At 39.1% G+C, this 24079-nt stretch overlaps 1 protein-coding gene across 2 annotated transcripts; it reads right to left on the bottom strand.

Annotated features, from left to right (window-relative positions):
* Positions 1–18: 18 nt before the first annotated feature.
* Positions 19–22121, bottom strand: trip10b (thyroid hormone receptor interactor 10b). Of its 2 annotated transcripts, XM_061680726.1 has the most exons (17): positions 22025–22121; positions 21383–21476; positions 19489–19641; positions 13188–13303; positions 13051–13104; positions 11514–11661; positions 11382–11444; positions 10981–11085; positions 8790–8918; positions 7227–7373; positions 5902–6063; positions 5295–5318; positions 4094–4203; positions 3047–3179; positions 2897–2976; positions 2719–2813; positions 19–1550 (listed from the first exon to the last, which is right to left on the bottom strand). In XM_061680726.1, exons 3-17 carry the CDS (start codon positions 19510–19512, stop codon positions 1405–1407), a joined length of 1536 nt encoding a protein of 511 aa, XP_061536710.1. In that variant the 5' UTR covers positions 19513–19641; positions 21383–21476; positions 22025–22121; the 3' UTR covers positions 19–1404. The 2 variants fall into 2 exon arrangements, with proteins under 2 accessions (XP_061536710.1, XP_061536711.1); XM_061680727.1 differs by lacking the exon at positions 5295–5318 and having other exon boundaries at positions 22025–22120.
* Positions 22122–24079: the final 1958 nt, after the last annotated feature.

Raw genomic sequence — 24079 nt, forward strand, 5'->3', positions numbered from 1 at the left:
CAGCAACTCACGTTATACTTAGTTCATATTTAATGTTTATTATATTTCTGTTTACAATTGAGCCATTTTCGCACAGCATCCTAGTGTCAGTTAGGCCCGAAATGCAGCGCAGACTGTGTGACCTTGAATAGGCTCATCAAATAATAATAATAGTAAAATAAATGACATCACTGTGCCTTTGATAGACAAACGTTGACAGTGTCAAGTGGGCGTGACGTAGGAAGGGCCGTTAGGGCCGCACTAAAAAAAAAAAAAAACAACGCAGCAGATTTTCACTTTTCACAGCAGTTTTTGCAAAAAACAACAAGAAGAAATGCAAAAGACAGGATTACTGTATTAAGATTTTTTATCTAAAAATATGACTTCTTAATATTTCCTAATATTGTTTTTTAGGTTTGAAAATATAATGCTATTCTTGTTTTTTTTTCTCGAAAAAAATGACTTGTCTAGAAAAAAATTGTTGTGAGACTGACTTTTTTTCTTGAAAATACTTTATACTCATTACATTTTCTCGAACAAATATGACCTATTATTATTAAATTTTAAGCAAGAAATTATTACTAGTTCTGTAATAACATCAATCATGAAAAAAAAGACTATTTATGTAACATTACTTTTTATTTTAAAGAATAAATACCTTTTTATTTAGAAAAAATACAACAATCTGATCCATGAAGTGAAAACTTACTAGTTTTATCTGTTTTTTAACAAACGTTTTCTAATAACATTACTACTTTTTTTCCCCCAAAAGATGTCTTTATTTTTGTAATATGAATTAATTATAAGTTTAAGAAAGCTTCATTGTCGTAATATTACGTTTTTACTGGTAATTTGTTTGGGTTAAGAAAATTGAACATGCTGTTTTTACATTTTTGTAATTTTTTAAAAAGATTGTTAAAAAAATATGACTATCCCCATAAGATTGTGACGAAAAAAAGAGAATATTTTCATAATACATATAAAGACTATAGGTTAAAATGTTTTTTTTTCCCCCCTCAAGTGGATTTTTTCCGTAAAAAAAAAAAATCCAACTTTATTCATAATATTAAGGTTTTCTTTTCCTTGGAAAAACAAAATCCAACTTTATTTTACATTACAACTTTTTTTTCCCTTCAAAAAACATGACTTTATTGTGGTTGTATCTTTTTTTTTCAGTGCGGCCATCGTTCATCTTGGTAACTTCCGTGGAAAGACGATATGTTATTTTCTGGAGTAGTGGTTTCGTCCAGTTATTTATGTTTTTAAAAATGCCAAAAATCCAATCCAATCAGGAAAGCGGGGCACAACTTCAGCAGGTTGCTAAATAAAGTGTTTTTTTGTTTGTTTGTTGTTGTCACGAAATGCACTGTGAAAGAAGTTGTCCATTTTTTTCATGGAGAAGTTTCAACTGTACGAGGACAGACGTTAGGAGGAGAGTTTGACGTAGGAGGACGGGATGAAGCCCTCCTCCCCGTTGGCCCGCAGGACCCTCATCCAGCCGTCCCCTTTGTCTTCCTCCATGACGGTCAGGAGCTCGCCGTCCGTCACCGAGATGGTGCCCTCGCTATTCCCTGCGTGCAAAAAGCAAATCCTTCAATGCTTCAAATCTTGGAGACTGCACTAGGAGCAGAGGAAACAGTGCCCCACCAGACGGCGCCTTTTGTGTCATTTACATCATCAAGTGTCAACATAAACTTAGGTTTTTTTGTTCTTTTTTTCTGAAAAGAATTTGATGTTACTCTCTTAAAATTACGAGGGGGTTTTCCCAATTAAATGTTACTTTGTTCTTGAAAAGACTATTAAGAATATCATGATTTTTGATCACAAAAGAATAAGGCTTTTTTTCTCCATTATGCTTTTCAGGAAAAAATGACAATCTGGAAAAAAATACAGCTTCATTCTAATATTACATCGAAAATTTTCATCTAAAAGCTTCTTTATAAACATGAAAAATGCGACTTCATTATTAACAGATACAGCTTTACTGTCCATTATGTTTTTCTAAAAAAGACTTCTTGGAAAAAAAAAAATCTCTCTAATATTTTCTATCTTCAATATACATGACTATATTCTCATAATATAACTTTTTAATCCTGATAAATTTAGACTTTATTCTTGAAAAAAAAAAACGTAATGGAAACAATATGAAAAAACTATTATCACAAAACTTTTTATCTAAAACTATATGACTTTATTGTTATAGGACTGTTACAAAATGTAGTCTATAATTTTTTTTTCAAGAAAAAAAAATAGTATAATAACATTGTGTTGACCATGGAAAATGCAGCTTTATTCTTGAAAAATAAAACAAATTTCTCTAGTCCCCCCGAAAAAAGGTTTATTCTGGAAAATACTATTCTCAGAGTAAAGGTTTTTATATTAAAAAATAGGCATAATGACTTAATTATTGTAATGACTATCAAAAAAAATATTATTTTATTTTTAAAAACATGACTATATTTTTTCCAAAAAAAGCCCATTTTATTCTTAAACAAAATTATTCTCATGACCTTGATCACAAAATACAAATTAATTCTCTATTACTTTTTTTTCTAGAATACTTCACTCTTGAAAAAAAGAAAACTACTATTGTTTAATTACAACATTTTAACAAAGAAATGCAGCTTTATGCAGTTTTGAAATCTGCCTAGTAACAAACAAGTGGACATACCTAATTGTTTGATAGTGTTAGAATAATTGACAAAGCTCAGTGTGGGAAAAAAAAAAACAATGGCAAACCTTCAAAGCTGTACAAAGCCGTGCACTGGCTAAACTCGTCAAACTCGTCGTCAAACTCAGTGTAAATGTTCTGGTGCTTCTCAGACGTCACAACACTGCGGACACATATAAGAGCATATGTCATCAGTTTATTTAGTTGTCCCTCAGAAAACAAGTGCCAGTGTCCGTTTGTCCTCACGTGTTTGGCGTGTGGTGGTGGTTGTTGTTGTTGATGGCGTTGGCACATTCGTCTCCTCCCACCGCCTCGGACAACCACGTCTACAAAAGCACAGAAAAAGCCTGAAGAGGAGCTTCGTAAAAAGCTGATTTTGCAGTTCTATTGTTGTACTTCGTATTTGGCGATCTCTCCACGCAGGTATCCCATGTTCTGCACCGTCTCAGCGATCTTGGGTTCCAAAGTGGACGGGTCTCCCAAGTTGGGGTTCTGCTCGTACACGCCCTTCATCTTTTCCAGAGCCTCACTGACACACAAATACAGTTTTACTTTTTATATTTTGGGATGTTTTACTGTACACCTGTATTGGAACACCATTATAATTACATTTGATTTTTACTTCAATTTTAGTTAATTTTTCAGTATACTTTTATATATTTAAATGAATAGATTTATTTTCATTTAAGGTTTGAAGTACTTTTTAATTAAAAATATTTAATGACTTAAATTAGTTAAACTAATAGTGTTTAAGTTGTATTTTATATACAAAATACAACGTAATTTTAAATATGTATTTTCATTGTAAATAAATGTCATTTATTTTTATTGAAGATTTTTCTTTGAATTTCCACTGCATTTTTAATATTTATAATTACAGTAAATTATGAATTATATTTTTTATTAAATGTTTAATGTAATCCTACATTAATTGTATTATTTAATTAGATCATTAATTTAAAGTAGGTATTTTTTAATATATTTTTAATTTGATTACGTTTTATAAATTAATTTAAGTAGTGTGTTTTACCAACAAAATGGCATTCAAATGCAATGAGTAGTTTTTTAAATAATTAGTTTTATTTTTCAATGGAATATTTTGTTATGTGTTATTTTATGTTTATTCATCTTCATCTTGTTTTAATTTAAAATGTGTACATTTTAAATATCTGTAATTAAAAATAATTTGTAAAAAAAATTATTAATTTCAAGTTTAAGTTTTTCAATGTTTGCAGCGACCCTAATGATTACAAAGCGGTGCACATAGAAAATGTATGTTATTTCCCCCCCCATTTTTGACATACTGTACACCCTCCCTTAAATGAACGCACACTAACCGTCCACTTTATTAGGAACAGCCACTCACTCTGGCGCCATTCACCGAGGTGAGCCGATGTACCTAACATTGTGAGCACTGAGCGAGGGAGGGTCAGCACTCTTCACCTGGTCTCCTGCTCCATGTGAAGCTTTTTGAACACGTCGTCGATCTTGGCCTGCAGCTTCTTCTTCCTCTGCTCGGGAGGAAGGTGAGAGAAGTCCTCGGCGGGAGGCGGCTATACACACGCACACATTTACTATACACGTCAAGCAAACAACAATGATGCTGACCACCGGGATTCCAAACAAAAGCCACAATCATTCTTTTTTCTTCTGTGATGTCACAAATCTTATAATTTTTTTTTTTCAAATTTGCTTGTGATTTGGTCATAGTTAGTTCTGATTCTTTCAAATGATATTTTGTTTTGTTTTACCTTAATTCTCTTGGGAAAAGTTGCCTTCATGACATTTTTGTATTACTATTATGAATTGCATTTCATATATGATATCATGACATTATGAATTGAATAGAATTAAATGAAAAATTAAGGGATTAACATAGGGTGTAATATGTTAAACTATCACACACTCAATTTCAAATTACATAATGCAGTTTTATAAAAACTCGAATTGCAAAATGAAACGAACACTTAAAGAAATGAGGATTAAATTAAAAAAATGCTTTATTATAATATTTAAAATAAAAGTCGACATTAAATTAAAAATGAAATTAAAAACTAAAATTGAAAATAAAAAATTAAACAAAGAAATAAAATCAAGAATTGCATTAACACAAAATACAAAAAAAAAAATATGTAAATTTGTTTATGAAATACAACTTAAAAATATTGCTAAAAATCTATTTTAAAATGAAATTGTTATTTAATTTAGTTTTCCAAATTTTATTTATATTTTCAGGCTAAAAAAGCAAACATTTAATAAATAAGACTAAAACTAATATTTTTTACCCAATTGACATACATTTCCTGGCTGCTTGATTAGGTACACCTGCACAAAGAAAATAGAGCTCAAATCAGGTATTAATATGACTAACCTTTTTATCTATTGTTTTGTACTTAGTTGAACTTAATTGCGCTACAGCTTACCGACAGATGTTCCTAATATTTTGGCTGGATGAGATCACCAAAATATTAGGAACAACTTTTTGGCAGATTTTCTTTCACTATATTTTTGCAATACTGTACCAAATGAAGCGGCCATTGGGTATGACATCACAGAATAAATTATTTATTCATTATTATTGTCAAGAAATGAACAAACAAAACAGCACCTCCCCGCACCGTTAGATCAAATGATAACATGTTACCACGTGTTTCTCAGCATGCGACGTCTGGACGGAAAGAGAGCATCGTTCATTTCAGTGTGACACACACACACGTCAAAAACGTGGAAAACGTCAAATTCCCTATAATGCTGCGTGTGTTCCAAGTGCTGTTTGTGTGCTGTTGTGTGGAGAGGAAACAAGTCAGTGCAGGAATTAGACAGGCCCCACGGGGAAACCACAGGAATGTGCACTTCGTTTTACAAGGGTACTCGCTTTTCAGCATTCTTTCTTTCTTGTGTGCGTGTGTGTGTGTGTGTGTGTGTGCGTGTGTGGATTTTAAAGCTGTTGTCGTGGCGACCATAGAAGAGGGTTAGGGTCAACAATGGAAGAAAACTATCTTTAAATACCATGACCATAATTGGACTTACAAGGGCACAAATGCAAAAGAAAAAAAGAATGATTCACATATAACCTGAACACTGGTGACCAATGACTAATGATGTATCTGACCAATCGCACATGTTACACTTAATGAATGACATGTAGGCCGAACAGCGACGAGTAAGTGACGTGATGGACCAATCTCTGGTGCTGCGCGTAATGACTGACATTTAAAGCGACCAATCCAGGTACGCGTGTGCGTAATCACCTTGTGCTTCCTGCTGATTGGCCAAAGCTTGGATCGAAATTTGGGAAGGTTGAGGCTGGAGTCGGAGCTGGCCGCTTTGATTCCCTGCGTGTAGTCCTCGAAGTCGACGTCGGAAGGACGCTCGAAGCCCGACTTGTGCTGCTCCACGAACACGACCGAGTCCTGATGGGACCAAGACAAATAAAATGAGCGCGCACACATACACACACACCTTGAACTCATTAACGCATAACCTGAACATGAAGAAACAAAAACACAACATGAACACAGTGACATAGAACGTGAGCACAGTAGGACAATACTTGAAGACACAAGCACACTGAACACATTAACACACAATCGGAACACAAACAAACAACCTTAACATAAAGACAAACACACATTCACGCACACATACACACACACACAACTTGAACACAACACACAATATGAACACGCAACCTGAACCTGAAGACAAAAACACACACTGGATACATTAACCAAACATTTGACGATGCAACCTCAAAACAATCACACAATCACATAAAGAACACCAAACAAATCTACACAACATGAAGATATTGACACACAACCCAAACACGAAGACAGTAATGCATCTCTGTTATTGACCAAAAGTGACCAATCATGTGCTCGGGAACTATCTGCACCATTTGCACAATTGCCACTGTTACAGATTGTCGCTCTATTAGTCATTTCAAACTGCTCTAAATTGCTAGAGGAAACTGCATAATTTGCACAATTGTCAAAAAGGAAAGAAAAAAAAGAAAAAAGAAAAATTTTATTAGCATTACCACATTATCGGTAATCTTTCATTGCTCAGTGACTCTTTGTAGTGTATTTTTATGTTTTTATGTCTCAAAAATATTTTTGGCAAAATGGCTGTCTGCTGTTGTACGAGAGCGGCTCCAGCTACCGGAGACAAATTCATTGTGCGTTTTTGACACACAACATTAACACGTTAACACACAACCTGAACATAGAGACACAAACACTCGTTGAACGTATTTACACGCAATCTGGGCATAAACAAAATTGAACATAAAAACACAAACACACAACATGAACACATTAACTCACAACCTGAAGACACAAACACTCAACCTAAACACAAAAACACACTCAACACATTAACACACAACCTGAATGTAAACACACACACACAGCTTGAATATAAAACCACATTGACACACACTCTGAACACAACACAGAATGTGAACATGCAACCTGAACATGAAGACTGTAACACACTGAGCACATTTTCACACAACCAGTGATTTTTGTGTGTTCAGTGTGTAGTATTTGTGGTGTGTCAGTGTGTGACTGGCCTGCTTTGCGTCGACTTTTGCTCCGGCTGCCGAGATTCCGTCCAAACATTTGGAGATGATGGGCTGCACCTTCTTCTCCAAGTCGGAGAACTGGCAATATCCATCCGCCAGACGACGAATCCGACGCTCGTCGAGATCCTGTAGCTTCTACGCACAGATTTACACACAATGTCAACTGGTGCATACCCACAATGCACTGCATGCGGGTCTCAGCAGACCACGGGACATGTTTCTAGTAATCCATGTCTTTAGCATGTTTGTCTTCAGCAAACTGCTTGCGGGCTTCCTCGTTAATTACACTGGGGAACAATTAGAATTTTTTTTCTGTCAAGTTAGATTTTTATTGTTGATTAAAACTAAAATGGACAGGCTGATTCCAAAATTGCATTGATTTTTTTTCTAGCACGTCAAGTTTTTGCTCCACATCTCACCTTGGAGATAAGGAAAATTCCACTCATTAGCTGCAGTAAGACTTGCGAGCTGATTACGATTGGACTCATCTACAGCTACGTGGCAACTTGTTTGTGCAATCCCAATTGAGACAGTGAGATGATAGGCGTGTGCAGCTCGCAATAGGTCAGTCCTATCAATATCTGGAAACAGAAAGCTAGCATAGTAGGAATTAAGAGGATTTGTGCCACGTCCTTTGTAAAACATAATAGTGTTAAATAAACATTGCAGTCATGCCTGTTTATTTCACATTTCATTGGATGTCAATGTTTGAAACGTTTTATAAAACAAGCACATATCTGTTAAGTACAGTACGTTTCTTATTCTTTAAGAAAATGGGGATCTACAGTTCAAAAACTTGACGTGATAGAGAAAGACTGAGATCAGTTTTGGATTCCGCACCCAAAAATGAGATAAAAACAGCTGTCAGACCTAACTCAACAAAAATTGCGTTCCCCAGTGTTATCTTCAGAGGAGGCTTCCTTCTGGGACGACAAGGCAAGCAACATTTTTGCCAGCTTGTGAGCTTCAGGGCCTACCTCCTACCTGGAGACTAGTTGGCGACCTGATGGTGACTCGAGTCTTGGCTGATTGCGGAGGCATCCCCGTCACGTCTCCCGGAGACTAGCCGTGTCGCCTGGGAGTCACGATAAATTCAAACGTTTGTTTTTTTTCGGTGTCCATTTGGAGACTTTTTCCAAGTCTCGAATGAGGAGACGTCTCCGCAAGGTCTCTGCGACATCTTCGAGACTTGCTGCAGAGACGTCGCGACATCTTCGAGACTTCCAATTTCCGGAGTTCTTTGCCATGATGTGTCATATTGAACTTCCAGTGACCAATATGAGAGAGTGTGAGAGCAATAACACTCAATTTAACACCACCTGTTCCCCACTCACACCTGAGACCTTGTAACACTAACGGGTCACATGACACCGGGCAGGAAAAATGGCTAATTGGGCCCCATTTGAACATTTTGACTTCGGGGTGTACTCACTTTTGTTACCAGCGGTTTGGACATCAATGGCTGTGAGTCGAGTTATTTTGAGGGGACGGTAAATTTACGCTGCTATACAAGCTTTACACTGACTACTGTTATTATTATGATGTTCTCACGTTGAATATTTGTGGTATCTCGGTGTAGTAGTAGTAGTTCTGCTCCTTGTTGTACTTCTGTAGTTGCGCGGCGTAGTCGTTGCGGCATTCCTCCGCCGTGTGCGTGCGGGTGTGCGCGTGCTGCTTGGCCTTCGGTGCAGGAAGAAGACAATTGACAACAAAGTCAGCAGGAGAATGATGCTGAGAAACGCTGTCAGCGAGAAAATAAGACATGGATAACGCAACGTAGCATTTAAAGCTCGAGCGGATGCGAGCAGTAGCCTTGTCTCTCAGCATTCCCACAATAACATTTTTGAGAAATAATGCGACGGTGAATGCTTGTCTTTCAGCATCCACCAATTTTTTTTAACCTCGCTATTAGGACTGTGATTGATGGTCTCGCAGCATTCACACATTTTTGAACCAATCAACGACAGTGAGTGCTCGTCTCGGAGCAGCCAATGTACTTTTTTTTTACGGGAAATAGTATTACTATAAGTTGTTGTCTCTCAACATTCGCACAATATCATTTTCAACATATTTTAGTATTACCGTACTGTAAACCTAATATAATTGTGAAAGCCTGTCACTCAGGATTTACAAGCTACGTTGTACATTTTTTTGTCATATGCTGTGAATGTTTGTCTCTAAGCATTCATGTACATTTTTACCCCAGTATTATGACTGTGAATGATGGTATCGAGGCTTTCCCCAAATAACATTATTGATAGTATTACTATGAATGCTTGTCTCTTTGAATTCCCACATTTTATAATTGTAATATTGTGACTGAGTCCTCAATGCTCAGCGTTCCCACAATATAATTTTAGGCTTAACATTGGATTATTGGGAATGATTGTATTTCACCATCCATTTTAACCGTAACATTATGATGGGAAAGGTAAAGGAGTACATATTTACTGGATCTGTAATTGTCATACCAACGCACATTTACACATGCTAAATGAAAGGAAATTTGATACCAAGCTCCCGGATTAGCCCAATAAGTCTCAAGATTTGTGAAATATAAATAGGCAAAAGAAAATAAGATAAAATAAGACAAGATCAAAATAAAAGCATCCACACAAATGTTTTAATAACGTAATAACAACATTATGACAGTGAAGGCCTGTCTCTCAGCATTCAAGTCCATTTTTTTATAATATGCTGTGGATGCTTGTCTTTTAGCATTTGCCACGTTTTTACCTCAATATTGTGATCATGACTGATGGTCTCAAAGCATCCCAACAATAACTTGCCGCATCCACTCATTTTTTTCACCATAATATTAAAAATGGGAGTGCTCGTATTTCAGGTTTCACCAAATTTTTTTTTTTTTACCACAATAACATGACTCTGAATGCTCAGCATCTCCCCCAATATTTGTTGACATATTATAGTATGGCGGCATGGTGGCCGACTGGTTAGCGTGTCAGCCTCACAGTTCTGAGGACCTGGGTTCAATCCCCGGCCCTGCCTGTGTGGAGTTTGCATGTTCTCCCCGTGCCTGCGTGGGTTTTCTCCGGGCACTCCGGTTTCCTCCCACATCCCAAAAACATGCATTAATTGGAGACTCTAAATTGCCCGTAGGCATGACTGTGAGTGCGAATGGTTGTTTGTTTCTATGTGCCCTGCGATTGGCTGGCAACCAGTTCAGGGTGTACCCCGCCTCCTGCCCGATGACAGCTGGGATAGGCTCCAGCACGCCCGCGACCCTCGTGAGGAGAAGCGGCTCAGAAAATGGATGGATGGATATTATCGTATTGCTGTGAAAGCTCCTCTCACAGCATCCACCTATCTCCGCCACAATAGTGTGACTGTGAATGATTCTATCTCAGCATTCCCGCAATAAATGTTGTATATATTATCATAAGTTATACAGTGAATGTTTGTCTCTCAGCACGCACCACATTTTAGCACAATATTATAACTGTAAATGAGAGTCTCTCAGCATTCCCACATTTGTTTACATGCAGTATTATGCTCTTGTATATTACACAGTGCACGTATGTCCCTCAACATTCACACACAATTCTTTTGGGAACACAATATTATTAATTTGAATGCCCATGTTTCATCATTCACACCTTTTTATAACCACAATATTATGGCTATGTCTCTCAGCAGTGACCCAATACTTTCTAGTACACACAATATCATCAGTGTGAATGCTTGTCTCTCAGTATTGAAGTGTGTGTGTGTGTGTGTTTACTTTATCTACGTCGATCTTTGTGGCGTTAGTGTCGTTCTCCGTTTTCTCGGCCTGTTGTGTTGCTTTTTCAGCCTCCGTCCACTCCTTGGCGAAGCGCCTCTTTGTCTACAGACACAGACACACACACACACACACACACACACACTTAACGCAATACAATACAACCTGAAGACACAAACACCAACTTGAATGCACACATACACACACACACACACACACACACACACACACACTGAACAAACACACTCTAAACACATTAACACACAACCTAAAGACACAAACACACAACCTGACAACAAAAACACATACTGAACACAATAACACTCAACCTGAACAACAACAAAAAAACACACACTGAACAAAATAACACAAATGTGAACACACAGCGTCATGTGACTTACACTTTCCAGCTGTTTGAAGCTGCTCTCCAGGTTCTGTTGGGCTCGCTTGGCATCAGAAAGGTGCTGTGAAGGCAACACGATGCGTTCAGTGACAATTGTCGCTACGCCAACTGTTGTGTGCGTTTAACTCACTGCTTTGCGGTCCTGTTTGAGGTCCTGCAGGAACTTGATGAGGTCCACGCAGATGTTGGTCATCATGCTCTCGGCAATCAACTCCCGCTGGCCCGCGTAGTCATTTAACTCGTTCAAGATCTCCTGCAAGGCGGCGTGGTTGCTGAACCTGATCGCAACACACACACACCACACACAAAACAAAACATACTTTGAACACACAATACGAACATACAAACATATAATACAAATAAACCACCTGAACACACACATATGATGAGAAATATGAACACGCAGCATCAACATGAAGACAAAATCACACAACCTGAACACGAAGACACAAATTCACAGCCTGAATAACAAACCACAAACACACAACTTTAAGAAACAAAAACACAAAACACAACTTGTACCTAAACAAACAAAACAAACACACACACAACTTCAACCTGAAGACACAAACACAAAAAACTTGAATTCACAGACAGAATACACTCTGAACACAACTTGAACACAATAAACCAAAAATACATACATACAAGAAACAACTTGAAAACACACACAAAGATGAACCCTGAACACAAAAAAACACAACCTGTACATGAAAACGCATGCACACAAATGGAAGACACAAAAACATGACAGAGAACCCAAAGTACACAACAAACAAATTGAACATAAACCAAAGCAGACACACAATGCAATTACACAAACACACAACAACGACCCTGAGACAACAAAAAACACACAAACACACAACTTGAAGCCACAAACATGCAATGAACCTGAAGACACAACAAACAGCTTGAACACAACAAAAACACACGTCATCATAAAAACACACAAACCGAACACAACCTTAAAACAAATACAAAAGACGTAACCCCAACGCACACACACAACCTTAACACAAATAGGCAAAGACACAGCCCGAACACACACACTCTGAAGACACAAAAATACACTAACAAACTTGAATACAACAAAACACACACAACCTAATTACACAAATCCACAACCTTAACATGGACTCTCTCTCACACACACACACACACACACACACCTATACACACACAACCTTAACACAAATACACAAAGATGCAAACACACATCCTGAGCACGACGACGCAAAGACACAACCTGAACACAAATACACAAACACACAACCTAAATAAGACATGAAACACACAACCTGAACATTGAGACACAAACACACAACCTGAACACAAATATGCAAACACACCACTAACAACTTGAACACAACAAAAACATACCCTGTTACACAAACACATTACCTGAACATACATGGTATCACAAACACACACACACACACATACACACACACACAGTCAAACACACACAATCATCTCACAACCTGAAAGTGGAGACACAACTTAAACACAAAGATACAAACACGCAACCTCAACATGACTATGTGCATACAACCTTAACATGAAGACACATAGACACGACCGAAAGAGACACGAAAAACAAAATCTTGAAGAGACGCAAACACACAATGACCATGTAGTAGTTATTGCTGTAGTTGTGTTGTGACCTGCAGTCTTGATCATCTTTGCTTCCTTTCTTTGCGTACTTCTTTGACAGACTCCTGCAACACACGCAGTCAGCGTTATACAATCGCACAATGACACACACACACACACACACACACACAAGGCGAGCGGCCCACACCTGAGCTGCTTGGCGTAGTTCTGCTCGAGCTCGGTGCGCTCCTTGACGAACTTGATGTAGCGCTCTACTAGGTCCAGGCCCGCCTGAGTGTGCTTGTCGATCACGTCGCCCTGGTCCTGACGTCACATGACACAGACGCACTGCACATCAGCCATCATGTTGTAGTGTTGTTTTCAAGACCACAATATCCGAGACCAAGACTTACCAGAGGCCAGAACTCACTGAGACCAAGACAAGACCAAGACCAAAACAAGTCGTGGCTGAGGCAACGCCAAGACCATAAAAACAATTTTAAAAACCATGAAAAGGTTGAACAGTTAAAGGTCCCATATTTTGGCTGCTCAGACCTCCATAGAGTGACTCTCTAACATGGACTTAGTATAAAAGTGTCCATTTCAATGAGTTACTCCCCAACACTGGTATTGATTCAACTTTACTAGTGTCAGTAGTGATCGTGACAACGATGACGGTGATGACATAATGACGTAAATGACAAATGGTCTTTCACTTTTATAGCGCTTTTGTACCATCAAGGTACTCAAAGCGCTTTAACACTGTCTGCTCATTCAACGACTGATGACGCAGCAGCAAGAGCAACTGGGGGTTCAGCATCTTGCTCAAGGACACTTCGACATGGTCACACGCGCTCAGGATCGATCCCGCAACCACGATACCACCTGAGCCACGCCGCCCACGACGGAATTCTAAAAGTGTCAGTACTGATGATGAGGATGATGACGATGTAGTTATGTAACTCTACCAGTGTCAGAAAGTGTGTGGCAGTACTGATAAAGATGATGATGATTTGCTGATTTTTCAGTGGGATGATAATGTTGTGACGTTGATGGCTGCAATGTGTTGTAGGAAGGAGTCCGGCCCACCATGAAGTCATGCGACCTTCTGTAAAAGGCCAGTGTACACCGCCCTATGATGTCATCAACATCTTTTACAGTCAAAGCGAAATTAATATGCACTCAAAAACAAAAGTGTACCTGAACATACACAACAACTGAAGACCAAAACACACACACAGACACACACACAAACACACACAAACGCACACACACACACACAATAAAAAACACAACCAGAACTAAAACAAACCCACACCAACTGAAGACCAAAACACACAACCTGAACATGACCACTTCCACAACACACAATATAAACACTGATACATGATACACGAACATGCAACACACAATAAGAATGTGGACACATAAACATACCGTATGAACACATTTTTGAACCTCAGCACACACATGACACACAACAACTGAGTACCAATACATTTAAACTGAACAAGGACACACAACACGCGCACAAACATGCATGCATGACACACAATACACGCACACACATGCATGCATGCACACGTACACACGTGCTCACACATGACATGAACACAAAAACACAACTTGAACCACAACATACACAAAATAATTGCTGCAGTGTCTGTTGCAGTGTGTTGCTGTCATTTAGCAAGTCTTCCCTAGTGTGAGTAAGTCGTGTAATGTCTCCAAAGACGAACGAAAAACACAAAAACATAGACAGAACTAGAGCACAAGCGCATGTCAGCACACGCCAAAAAAAAAAAAAAGTTGCGTAACGTGAACGTTAGCCTTCATAGCAGCCGAAGAAAATGTGACATGTCACATCGCCTACAACACGTCCGTCTTTCCTGGCAGCAGACGCCGCCGACACCAATGCCGCGCCACAACCCGGTCCGACTGGTACCACACTTGCGCTTGTGTGTCTGTGTGTATTGTGTGTGTGCATGTGTGTGTTGTACACGTGCGTGTCTTGGGAGTGTATATGTTGTACAACCCCAATTCCAATTCCAGTTGGAACGTTGTGTTAAACATAAATACAAATAGAATACCATGATTTGCAAATTATGTTCAACCTATATTTAATTGAATACACTACACAGACAAGCTATATAATGTTCAAACTGATCAACTTGATTGTTTTTAGCAAATAATCATTCACTTTGAATTTTATGGTTGCAACACGTTCCAAAAAAGCTGGGACAGGGTCATGTTTAACACTGTGTTACATCACCTTTTCTTTTAACAACATTCAATAAACGTTTGGGAACTGAGGACACTAATTGTTGAAGCTTTGTAGGTGGAATTCTTTCCCATTCTTGCTTGATGTACAAGCTTCAGCTGTTCAACAGTCCGGGTTCTCTGTTGTTGTATTTTAGGCTTCATAATGCGCCACACATTTTCAATGGGAGACAGGTCTGGACTGCAGGCCGGCCAGTCTAGTACCCGCACTCTTTTACTACGAAACCACGCTGTTGTAACACGTACAGAATGTGGTTTGGCATTGTCTTGCTGAAATAAGCAGGGGCGTCCATGAAAAAGACGTTGCTTGGATGGCAGCATATGTTTCTCCAAAACCTGTATGTATCTTTCAGCATTAATGGTGCCTTCACAGATGTGTAAGTTACCCGTGCCATTGGCACTAACACAGCCCCACACCATCACACATGCTGGCTTCTGAACTTTGCGTCCATAACAGTCCGGATGGCTCTTTTCCTCTTTGGCCCGGAGGACACGACATCCACAATTTCCCAAAACTATTTGAAATGTGGACTCGTCAGACCAGAGAACACTTTTCCACTTTGCATCAGTCCATCTTAGATGAGCTCGGGCCCAGAGAAGTCGACGGCGTTTCTGGGTGTTGTTGATAAATAGCTTTTGCTTTGCATAGTAGAGTTTCAAGTTGTACTTACGGATGTAGCGCCAAACTGTATTTACTGACATTGGTTTTCTGAAGTGTTCCTGAGCCCATGTGGTGATATCCTTTACACATTGATGTCGGTTTTTGATACAGTGCCGCCTGAGGGATCGAAGGTCACAGGCATTCAATGTTGGTTTTCAGGCATGCCGCTTCCATACAGTGATTTCTCTTGATTATCTGAACATTTTGATGATATTATGGACCGTAGATGATGAAATCCCTAAATTCCTTGCAATTGTACGTTGAGGAACATTGTCCTTAAAGTGTTCGACTATTATCTCACGCGCTTGTTCACAGAGAGGTGAACCTCACCCCATCTTTACTTGTGAATGACTGAGCAATTCAGGGAAGCTCCTTTTATACCCAATCATGGCACCCACCTGTTCCCAATTAGCCTGTTCACCTGTGGGATGTTCCAAACAGGTGTTTGATGAGCATTCCTCAACTCTCTCAGTCTTTTTTTCCACCTGTCCCAGCTTTTTTAGAACGTGTTGCAGCCATAAAATTCTAAGTTAATGACTATTTGCTAAAAACAATAAAGTTGATCAGTTTGAACATTAAATGTTGTCTTTGTAGTGTATTCAATTAAATATAGGTTGAACATGATGTATGTATTTACATGCATTTGGCGCCTGACAAGTGTTAATTTCCAACCCTGGTTGTGTATATATCGTGTTTGCGTTGTGTGTCATGCATGTGTGTTATGACTGTGTGTTGTGTGTGTTCTCTACGTTGTGTGTGCATGTGTGTTTTGTGTTTCTGTGTGTTGTTTATGTGTTGTGTGTCTCGTGTACATGCGTTGTGTGAATGTGTGTGTTGTGTTTTGTGCGTGTATTGTGTACATCTGTTGTGTAACTGTTTTGTTGTGTGCGTGTTATATGCATGTTGTGTGTGTTTTGTGCGTATGTGTTGTGAACATGAGTTGCATGTATGTCGTGTACGTGTGTTGTGCATATGCATGTTGTGTGTTGTGTAGGTTTTGTGTGTGTGTAGTGCATGTGCTTTGTGAGTGTTGTGTGTATTTTGTGTTTGAGTGTGCTGTGTTCGTGTTGCATGCACATTGCTTGTTTTGCATTGTGTGTGTTGTGTTTGTCGTGGATGTGTTTTGAAAATGTGTTGTGTGTTTTGTGTCTGTGTGTTACGTGTTGTGTGTGTGTCTGTGTGTGTGTGTGCATTTGTGTTGGGAACATGTTGTGTGCGTTGTGTTGTGTTTGTGGGCATGTGTGTTGTGAACATATTGTGTGAGTGTGTGTGTGTGTTTGTGTTGTGCATGTGTGTTGTGTACATGTGCTCTGTGTGTGACAGAAAGCATGATGACATAGTTGGAATTGCCACACACTGACTAAGACAAAGACTCCACCAAAGTGATGTCAAGGGTAAAGGTTAGGCGGCGTCCTGGAGAGGAAGGAAAGGGGGACACAATGGAGAGGATGAGGACGTCAGCTGACCCACAACAAGATGGCTCTGCTGGTAACGCCCTTCAGTCGTCATATGTCTGTCTCATGTCATACAATATGACGCCATCCTAAACTCAGCCGCTGACTGACGAACAGGCGGAGAGACAGACGGACGGACAGACTGACGGACGACCCTGGAAGCTCCACCGAGGCCTGGAACCAGTCCGACTAGTCCACCCCCCTCCAACATTACGCATGATCAAATCTCAGCCGGTGAGCCCAAGAGCGCTTGGATTATTTCTAGTTTTTACGTCTGTTGTGCAAGGTGGCGGTTATCATGAAGGTCAAAGTGCGCTAATTGATTTAATGACCGCACTAAGTAATCGAAAACAACGAACTAACGAATGACCAAACTAACTAAATCATGAAAACAAAAGAGTAATACATCAAAGAAGCGAGCAAACTAAATAACAACATAACAAAAGAGAAAACGAGGGAACTAAGTAAATAACGAAAGAATAAATACATTGATTAACGAAGAAACGAGCAGGTGAGGGAACTAATGAAAGAACAAATGATTGAGTTTACTTTCTAATGACGGAAGTATCGAACAAGTGAGCTAACTAACTAACTAATTACACTTTCACATTGCTGTAAATTCTCCAGTTTTTTACCACATCCCTTACAGTAAAATAAAATGACAGTTACAGTAGTTAACTACAGTTTTCACTGCATCATGGGTTTTTGGTTGACGTCACACTGAGAATTACTGGCCTCGCCTGTGTGGAGTTTGCATGTTCTCCACATGCCTGCGTGGCTTTTCTCCGGGTACTCCAGTTTCCTTCCACATTCCAACAACATGCGTGGTAGGTTTATTGAAGACTCTGAATTGCCCATAGGTGTGAGTGCGAATGGTTGTTTGTTTATATGTGCCCGGCGATTGGCTGGCAACCAGTTTGGTGTGTACACCGCCTCTCGCCCCAAGATAGCTGGGATAAGCTCCAGCACGTTCGTGACCCTCGTGAGGATAAGCCATACGGAAAATGAATGAATGAATGATCATGTGTGTTTCTGTTACTCATAGTTCGTAAATGTGTGTCTTATTTAACTTTACGTGTATGTTCCACTTTCTTTTTCATGAAACCCTGACTGTGGGTTTGGGTGCAATAAAGTGACATCCCGGTCAGTTCTGCTGTATGCTTAGTGAAGCTGAAATAAGCGTTACCTGGCCTATGTCTGCAAGAAAAGAGAGCTCCTGTTTACCTCATTTTACTCATCAGCACCACAATTAATAAAAACATTAATTTGACACTGTTCTCCGTCAGTACAGTGATCAAGTTTACGTACAACTTTGTTGCCAGTAAGTTACTGGAAAACCCCTATGAAATGTCTTACAATGTAACTAAGTAACGAAAGAGTGAACTACTTAATGAAAAAAAATTAACAAACAAACTAACAGAGTGGTATATGATGTAATAGAGCTAACCAAGCAAATAACAACTAATTTATTAATCAACAAACAAACTAATGAAATGAAAGAAAGAACAAACAAAGAAAAAAAACAGTACTAGAAGTACTAGAAATAACCACCCAACCAATGCACGTATGAACAAACTAATGTAATAACTAGCTAACCAAGCTATGCAAAAATATAAAAACGTAACTTCTGACTTTTGTGCTTAACTGGGGTACTTTTCACTATTGCGAATGTAACAATGGTTACATTCGGTCTGGGACTTCTCACTGTATCTTCTTGGGAGGAGTAAAAAATAACCCACAAAAACAACCAACAACCAAAGGACAAAACTAAGACTAAAATGACTTTTTTTTTTTACATAACAACAACGTAAGAATGTGGAGGTGTGAGGCGTCCGGTAGTAGAGGAATGGACGCTGACCAGTTCTTGTCATGCATGAAAAACAAACAGGTGAAATAGTGTATGATACACTTTTAAGAGAAAACAACAGAAGGTATGCAGGAGTGAGAGATTGTGAAATCTTCTTCTCACACACCCTTACACACACACACGCACGCACACACACACACACACACACACACAGACACAAATTGTATACACACTCATGTGCTTGACATGACTTAAAGCAGGCTTAAAAGTTCCAATTAGTTGTTGTTTGTGAAGGTGTGAAACTCACCCACAAATCAGTGCCCCAGTCCATGTCTGCACCTCTCACTCGTCTTACAAGCTGGAATTCTCCTGGAAGTGTTTTGAGGAAGTCCACGCCTTCGCTCTGTGCAAAATAATGCCTTTTTTTTTACCCTCCCTCCTCTTGAAACTGGTTTGTGTCCTGAGAGAGAGAGAGAGAGTGTGAGAGAGAGAGTAAAAGAGGGGAGGAGTGCAGCAGCTGAGCTGACCTTAAAGCAGCAGCAGCAGCTTACATGATTTCAGAAAAGCAGGGAAAAGACCTGGCAATAAGGGGCGGGCAACATACGCAGACATATAAGAATTATCTTATCATTAAGACTGAATCACCAGAGTTGTACTAAAGAAGACTAATCAAGTGAACAAGTGGGCAACATAACTAATGGAAAAATCAACATGCTATTCGTGATATAATGATTTCCTTATATTCATTACAATAATTTTATTTTTGATTATTGTGGTTGTAGTTTTTAGTGGTGTATAACTGCAACATACTGCATCATATTGATGCAGTATGGATTCAGTGGATTCATCCATTTTGTGAGCTGCTTATCCTCACAAGGGTCGCGGGAGCGCTGGAGCCCATCCCAGCGATCATTGGACAGGAGGCGGGGTACACCCTGAACTGGTTGCCAGCCAATTGCAGGACACACATAAACAAACAACCAGTCACACTCACATTCACACCTACGGGCAATTTGAAGTTGTCAATTAACCTAGCATGCATGTTTTTGGGATGTGGGAGGAAACCGGAGTGCCCGGAGAAAACCCACGCAGGCACGGGGAGAACATGCAAACTCCACACAGGCGGGGCCGGGGATTGAACCCCGGTCCTCAGAACTGTGAGGTAGACGCTCTAACCAGTCGTCCACCGTGCCGCCGAGAAGTGGATTATTTAGCTAAATGAAACAGTAGTGAGTAGAGTTTACATTTTCATGACTCAATCATTAGCCACAGCATGAGGCACACACTCTAATGAGGGCAAATACAAAAATGGTGCTTTAATAAAGATAATAATACTAAGTTTTGATTGACACTGGTTAATCAGGTTAAACAAGTTAATCTGGTCGTATTAGCAGGGTGTGTCAATATAAACACAATTATAACAAAAATAAATACAGAAACCTTTTCTATGAGAGAGAAAGGAAACACAGCCAACTGGTTGTTACTCTCATTCAATGGAGACATAGTATGTTTTTTTTTTCCTTTCTAACCTTTCACATTTCCAAACAGTTCCCAAGTCTCCTGCTGAAAGTGCGGAAAAGCAGCGAGCGCCCAAGACAATTACAGCATTTTGATTGTGGTGCACGGACACCGAGCCAAATACAACCCACCCTATTAAAACAAACAAACAAAAAAATAAAACCAACACAAAAAATAAATAAATGGGAATTTGAACACAAAAGATGCAGCAACAAAGGTAGACAGACAATATAACAATACTCACAAGGATGCTTAATATTCGGTGAAAAAACTATTTATATTACTGCAGCTGAGTCACTTTAGTTGTGAAATTGTTATTTGTTAGCGTCTGCATGGCTATTATACTGTTCCCCGGTGGCCATGTCAATCAGTTCCCGCCCAAAAGAAGGAGCCGCAACGAATGAATTGTGGTGCACAAACTGTTTAATTCTTTATATTCCATTTAATATGTGATTACTGCATCTTTTTAAAAAGTACAATATTATACAGTGATATTTTTCTGGTTTAAAAACGTTTTTGGAGGGGGAGGCTGGAATGAATGAATGGCATTTACATTCATTCCAAATAGGAAAGTTGATTTGAGGTACAAATGTTTTGAGTTACGAGTGTAGTCACAGAATGAATTAAATTCATATCGCAAGGCACCACTGTATTATCAGCGCTAACACTGCAGCTTTGCTTACCTTTTGGCTTCGACATGGTAGTGAGTCAGTGTTTCTTTCGCTGTGGAACGTCGTCCAGTCCAGCTGCCAAGTCATTGGTGGAAAAATTTCCAATCTGGCAAAAAAATCAGAACGACACGCTTACAGACACATTCTAGGAAATATTCATAAAACTAAAAATTTACTTGGTTCTTTAATTTGACACTTGATGGGTAGGCAGGCACTTTAGAGGCACAAATATTTGGTATGAAAACATTAAAGAAGTCAATTTTCAATAATACGTCGCCTTTAGATGAGGGGGCAGAGGTTCACCTTACTGAATTTTAAACCACTGAATATATGATTATGGGTTAGTATAATTAAAATATAAGTATGTTAAGTAAATATCATTACGTAAAAAATCATAAAGGGGTCAAAGTGACATGATGATGTTTTTTGTCAATGTCTTTATGTCCCCAAAGTGTTCTGTAAATTGACTGTTTGTTGTACTAGAGCGGCTCCAACTACCGGAGACAAATTCCTTGTGTGTTTTGGACATACTTGGCAAATAAAGATGATTCTGATTCTGATTCTGATTCTGATTCTGATGATCTTGTGGGGACCATAAACAATCGACTGTTTCTCATATTGATCTGAAGTAACATTGCCCTGTATATGTTTGACCTTGTTGTCATGGTAACATGGGCGCCCATAACTCCATGCTCTTCTTTTTCTTTGTCTTCCTTTTGTGGTTCCGAGGATGAGGAGTCCGCTCCTGTCGCTGTGGAAACCGCTGCTAATAAATGACGGTCATCATCATAAACATGCCTTCGCAGAGAAAGTAGGGCACAGAGAGAAAGAGAGCGAGAAAGAGAAAAAGAGGGACAGAGAGAGAGAGAGAAAGAGAGAACGTGACCAAAATGTAAGAGGACACAGATGAAATTAACATCTAGGTCCATTTCAATGAACTACATAGTGTCAAGAGCTTAATTTAGGTAGGCAGCTCAATTCAAAAACTGAAAACTCACATTATATGCCCAACACACGCTCAGAGTGAAACGTTGCATGACATTTTTAATCTATATGTAGAATTTGGATGGTTGGAGCTTACATCAAACAAAAATCCAAAATTCACCATCTCTCCAAACTAGAATATTACATCACAAACACTCAAGAAACCATGAAAATGATTTTTCATGTAGAAATTAGGCAGGAATTTGCCCTCTGAAATGAATTTTCTCAAGCGATTCATGAATACATATCCTGTATAAGTACTAAAATAAATGGACTCTTCTACCATAATCTAATTTATTGGGTGCACCTGTATACTGTAATGCATACAGCACAAGGATGGATGGATGACGGTTTGATGGATGGATGGATAGATGGATAGATGGATAGATAGATAGATGGATAGATAGATAGATAGATAGATAGATAGATAGATAGATAGATAGATAGATAGATAGATAGATAGATCCAGCTGCCATAAACGCAGGAACATAAGCGTGTTGCAGTACTTTCTCCAAACCGCTAGATGATATTGTTGCTCTTCTCCTTCAGCCTCACCATCGCTCCTTCTCCCCCTCTCTCCATCTCTCTCTCTCTCGCATCCCAGTATTTCTTGTCCTTCACCAGCAGATTGAGATGATGTATTTTCCCATGGCGAGAGAAGAGGATTAGCAGATCGATAGAAGAGGCAGTCTTCTTGCTTTCCTTTCCCACGACTCTGCATCCTCCTCTTCTTTTGCCTCACGATCTCACAAGTGAAACACAACACAGCAACGAGGACAAAGAAAGAGGAGAGCCAGGGAAAGGATGAAAGAATGGGATAACATGAGGAGAAAGAAAAGAACATAATGAAACAAAGGAAGATGGGGAAGGAAAGTAAAGACAATGAAAATAAAGCAAAGAAGAAAAGAGGAAAGATGAGAGATGAATAAAAGGGAGGAGACAGAAAAGGAAAAGAAAGATAAGAGAGGAGTATAAAGCAGTAGACAGGGAAGAAAAGGGAAAGACAGGGAAGGAATAGAAAGAGGAGACATGGAGGAACCCAATGATTAAGTAAGGAACATAAAATACAAGAAAGGAGAGAAGACAGGACAGGGAAGGAAAAGAAAGCAAAGGGGGAGACTGGACAGGAAAGAAAGGAAGGAGGAAAATGAAGGAGGTGACAAAAAAGAAACAAAAAAATGAGAAAGGAAATGAAGGAGGTAGAATTTTTGGGAAAAAAATTAACGAAGGAAAGGACCTAAAGCAATGAGGAAAGGAAAAAGAAGGAAGAAGACTGGAGATAAAAGGAAGGAAATGAAAGATGAAATGAAAAGAAAGGCAAAGAGATGAAGGTGAAAGAAAATGGAGTTGTGTGTGTGTGTGTGCGTGTGTGTGTGCTTGTTTTCGTACGTGCCCAGTTAGGCCAACTTCCTGTCACACACACACACACACACACGCACACGCTCTAATTCACACATAATGCAGCTACAAAGATAGCCAAAGAGCATGTGGACACAAACACTTTTCAATGGACCTGTGTGTTTGTGTGCATGTGTGTGTACATAGATAGTTCAGACTGGGAGAATACGCGTCTTTTCCTGACCAAACGGCCATTTCCTGTGTCCTACTGAGATACAATCTGCTTACACACACACACACACACACACACACACACACGCATGCACACACTTATATAAGTGTGCATCAGCAAATCCGAACTGGCACCACACACACTGTTCCATTTGT

Source organism: Phycodurus eques, chromosome 6 (genome assembly GCF_024500275.1).
Source record: "Phycodurus eques isolate BA_2022a chromosome 6, UOR_Pequ_1.1, whole genome shotgun sequence".
Lineage (NCBI taxonomy): Eukaryota > Metazoa > Chordata > Actinopteri > Syngnathiformes > Syngnathidae > Phycodurus > Phycodurus eques.